Raw genomic sequence first — 4,561 nt, forward strand, 5'->3', positions numbered from 1 at the left:
CCTGGGACTGGCTGCCGCTGGAGCACAGGAAAAACAGGATTTTTCTTCTCGCCTAAGCTCTCGGAAATTGCAAAACAAGGGGAAATTATGCAAAACATCCTGCAGAAGGACCCTTGTCCCTAATCGCCACGTGGTTTTTGCAGCCAAAGCCCCGGCACAAGGGGAGCGTGACCTAATTTCTTTTCGATCCTTCCCTTCAGCTGCAAAAGGAGCCAAAGCACGATCTGCCTGTGCTGCCTGGGCGCCGGTGCCTCCTCCCCGGGGATGCCAGTCGGGTCGGGCGCTTCCCTCGCTGCCCACCACGTCCCCTGACGTGGTGAACCCCTGTCTCAGTGGGGTGGGAGGTGAAGGTTTCCTTTTGCCCTTGAGTGTGCCTGTCCCTCTGCCTCCCCAGGGAAGAGCAGGAGCCCACAGCGTCGGGCTGAGCCATGGCAGCCTGAGGGCAGCTTTGCCCTGTGAGAAGACAGAGATTTGAGGGATGGAGAGAAAGATGAAGGAGAGGAGGTGGCCACGCTGGGAAGGATGAAGGCCCTTGGTGGTGGAGGAAGGCAGTGGCATGTTCGGGAGAAGGATGCACGGAGGAATTTGGGTATGGTGGACAGACGGGAAGAACTGACTGGCTGGCTCCCACCCCACATCCATCCAGCCCTGGGGATCCAACCTCTGTCCCTTGAGGGGCCAAAGCTGCTACCCACAGAGTCCCCTGGAGCCCAGCTGGGTTTGCATGGCCATGGCATGGCCGTGGTAGGGTCACCCTGGCTGCTGCCCTCCACCAGGCGTGGGCTGCCCCGGCTCACCTGCAGTCCTGGGCTGGGGCGGCTCTCAGGAGTTGGGTACCCCTGGGGAGCTCCTGTCCCTCGTGGGGCTGGGGGCCATGCTGGTGGGACTGCGGGCTGCCCTTCGCCGTGCTGTGCCGTCTGTGCCCGCTCCCGCTCTCCCACTGCTGGGAGCAAAGTGCCCGGGAGAGGCAGGGCTGGAGGCGGGCAGAGGCGGGGGCAGGAGCCCAAGCCCGCAGCGTCCCTGCCCGCATCCCTGCCTGCGTCCCTGCCTGCCCCAGGGGCTGCCTGCAGGGCTCAGCCCTGCTGCTGTCCCATCCTGTCCATCGCCCTTACAGGCTTTGGGTCATCTGCAGCCCCCGCGGCAGCCTCCCAGACATGGGATGTGTGGGCTTCACCCATGGGGTCACAGCCCTTTCCTCATGGGCGCCGAGGACCCTTGGCCATGGGGACCATGGTCTCTCACTTATGGGGACCACAGTCCCTCACTTATGGGGCCCATGGCCCCTCTACCACGGGGGCCGTAGCCCTTCATCCGTGGGGATTGTAGCCCCCTGCCCATGGCGACCACGGCCCCTCGCCCACCCCAGGGCAGCCTCCCTGCCCCACTGGGGCCATGCGGGTCCCGGCAGTGCCTGCACCCCAGGGTGCTGTCCTGCTGGCACCCCCGCTCTGAGGGGCAATCCTGGGGACAAAGGTGGCCACTGCCACCTTGAGGCCAGCCTGGGCATAGTGTCCCCAAAACCAGGGCCACCTCGGGTGTCTCAGCAGCTAGGGCCCTGCTGAGTCCCATGTTTGGGGGCAGTGTGTCCCCCTACCGCCTGCAGAGCTGCGCCTGGTCCAGGGGACTTAACTCCTTTGCGAGCGTGCAGGTGGGTGAAGAGCGGGTGCTGTGCAAACGTGTCAGCGTTGCAATGAACAGGGCACACCGGGCACGAATGGGTGTACCTTGAGATGTGGGGGACTGCGGACGAGAGCAGGTTGGTTCAGGGGGAGCAGAGGCACGAGGGTCTGGGTGGCCAGTGTGGGGGCAGCCCCAGGGATGCTCGGCTATAGAGGGCAAGCGTGGGGGACCGTGGTTGTGCAGGGCTGAGTGGGCAGAGCCAGCGCGTTCAGAGGGGAACCGTGCCACCACAAGCACATGCCGAGGGCAGAGCCAGCCCAGCCCTGTGCGGGAGCCACATAGGACAGCGGGCAAGGACAGCCTCGGGGGTTGGGGTTTGCAGGATCTCCAATTAAACAGGGGGAAGGTGGGAGGCAATGCTCCTGGACCCGCCGAGGCACTGGGAGCCAGTGCTGTCCCCACCCATCTTGCCTGGCTTGGCTTGGCTCAGCACGTTCCCTCCAGAACCAGGCGTTGCACACACACACCCCAGTGTCCCTGAGACTTTATTCCGGACAGAGATAGCAAGGGGCATCCCGTAAGGAAACAGCGCTGCAGCCTCAGGAGCGGCCCCTGTAGAAGTCCTCTGGGAACACCATCCAACCAGGGCTATGCCCAGGGAGGGGGGAACAGCTGCTGAGGCCAAAGGCACAAGGGTGGGCTGGCCACGGATCCCTCTGTGCCCTTGCAGGCTGCAAGTCGGCTGCCTGAAGAGGATGAGCCTAGAGGTCCAAAGCACCTAGTGGTCCTTACTTCCCAAGCGGCCTGAACATCTCCCATGTCACCCACCCCTCCTTGTTGGCGGGGCTCAGCATGGTCCTTCCATCGCTTTGGGGAGGGAAGACGGAGACAGGCAGCAAGACCTGCAAAGTGTCCATCCCAATGGACACAGGAGCTTCCTGAGACTTTCCAAGTAAGTTGCTTGCTGGTGAGGGCAGACAAGTTGCGAGCATGGCCAATAGGTCCAGCCCTGGGTGCCTGCCTGCCCGGTCCTCCTCAGCTGCTGTCTGTCTGCCCCGGGAGCTCCACAGAGGAGAGGACACGCAGGTGCTGGGGCGGGGATAGGTGCTCTAGGCGCTGGGTCCGAGGTTGGGTCTCTGCAGCAGGCTCACCGCAGTGCCCTCACTGAGCTTGCCGTGGATGAGCTGGGGATGGGTTGGGCTGAGCACCCCAGCCTCCAGCAGGTTCCGCTCTGTGACATCTCTGTGCATGGGGCAAGGGGAAGCAAGTGCAAAAGCAGCAACAGAGAGGGAGTAAGGAGCCCGCATGGACCCAGGGCATCCATGGAGGTGTGGGGACTTGGTATCTTCCTGCCCCTGCCCTGCCGCATCCTCACCCCGAGGCTCACCTCTCCTCCATCCCGGGGTGTGGGGCTCTGCCAGGAACCCTGGGGCCACAGGAGCTGGCCCGGACGGTGCCCCCCTGTCCAAGCTCCAGGGACTGGGGGTACCTGAAGAACTCCAGGTGGTCCCAGCCACGCTCCTGCAGCCTTTCCTCATCCTGCTGCAAGCCAAGGTGGCCCAGGCACCTGCCAACACCACGGGGCCACTCCTCCCTGTCGCAACACCACTGGGGAAAGAAGAACAAGGACACACACCAGCAGCGTCACACCAGGACCATGAACTCCCCACCTTCACATCCTCACCCTGCACAAACTGGGCTCATTGCTGCTCCTCCACCTTCCACTGTATCCAATTGCCTGCACCATTATGGCTCCACCAGGCAGAGCACTGCCATGGCGATGGGACCTCGCATCTGCTGGTGGCCCCACAGCCAAAAGCAGGTGCTCCCACTCCCTGAGCTCCCCAAATCCCTCAGCTGAGCTCCAGATCCTCACAGAGACCACAGTGGTACCTCTCCAGGGTGAGCATCCGGCGTGCACCTCGGCACCTCCCGGCAGGGCCGTGGGGGCGGCTCCAGGGTGCTGTGGGTCTGGCACAGCAGGGTCTTCTGGCTGTCCCCTCTGTGCTCAGGGGATGCCCAGTCCAGCTGGCTCAGGCAGGTTTCCATGTGCAGCGCTGTCAGCGAGCAGTCGCCCAGCCCCGGTGTGTCCCTCACCAGGATGGCCGATTTGGGTCTCTTCTGCTGGCCCACACTGGGAGGGCTGAGTGGGTGGCCGTGGGATGGGCCCCCTGGCACACAGGGAGGCTGGATGCCCCATCGCTCTTCCTCAGAGGGCGAAGGGACTCGCACCCCAGGGGGGCTCTGGCACTGCTGCCCCCCGGCAGGACTCTCCACCTGTTTGCTGTGGGCTTCGCCAGCGCCAGGGGCCGGCACCCACGCGTTGGGGACTCCCTCGAAGATGAAGTAGGCTGGGTTGGTGTAGCCAGCCGCTGGCTCTGGAAGGCTGCGGGGCCGGCTCCTGCAAAGCACGGCAGGTGAGGGCTCAGCATCACCCCATGGCTGGGGCTCGTGGCGGGGCAGAGCCGGGCTGCGGTACCTGAGGCGCTGCAGGGGTGGCTTGGGGCACATAGAGGCATCTGCTGCCGGCTCGGCATCCTCCTCCTCGAAGCTGATCCACTCTGCAAAGGCATCAAAATCTGGCCTCTCCCCACCGGGTACAGCCACGCTGTGCCGGAGCGTGGCCCCAAGCCCCCGTGCCCAGGGCGATGGGAGGGGGCTGGCGCACGGCCGCATTACCATAGAGCCTCTCGCGGGTGCTGCGCCTGTCCTTGGGAACCCGGACCTTCATCCAGCCACGCATGGAGCCCGTCTCCTCGCCACGGTGGAAGAGGAAGGTCTCCAAGTGCTGGGCCATGCTGCCGATCATCGACCTCATTGCGAGGCAGCACTCGCCTGCAAGGCACAGCGCACGCCTGCGTTGGCCCCCCTGGGCAGCTCGGGGGGCAGGCGAGCCCCTCGTATGCAGCGGCACCCCGGAGCAGGGGGGGGGCCCGGGGCC

General features: G+C 64.8%; 1 protein-coding gene across 1 annotated transcript in view; it reads right to left on the reverse strand.

Moving 5' to 3' along the window:
- Nucleotides 1–2,729: 2,729 nt before the first annotated feature.
- Nucleotides 2,730–4,561, reverse strand: part of INPPL1 (inositol polyphosphate phosphatase-like 1) — an 11,011-nt gene continuing 9,179 nt past the window's right edge. Inside the window, exons 23-27 of the mRNA XM_009881761.1 lie at nucleotides 4,300–4,455; nucleotides 4,100–4,181; nucleotides 3,514–4,021; nucleotides 3,008–3,228; nucleotides 2,730–2,862 (exon numbers count right to left, since the gene is read on the reverse strand). Coding sequence (XP_009880063.1) covers nucleotides 2,730–2,862; nucleotides 3,008–3,228; nucleotides 3,514–4,021; nucleotides 4,100–4,181; nucleotides 4,300–4,455 — 1,100 coding nt within the window. The remainder of the gene's footprint in view (nucleotides 2,863–3,007; nucleotides 3,229–3,513; nucleotides 4,022–4,099; nucleotides 4,182–4,299; nucleotides 4,456–4,561) is intronic.

The sequence above is a fragment of the Charadrius vociferus genome, unplaced genomic scaffold (genome assembly GCF_000708025.1).
Source record: "Charadrius vociferus isolate BGI_N301 unplaced genomic scaffold, ASM70802v2 scaffold472, whole genome shotgun sequence".
NCBI classification, from domain to species: Eukaryota; Metazoa; Chordata; class Aves; order Charadriiformes; family Charadriidae; genus Charadrius; species Charadrius vociferus.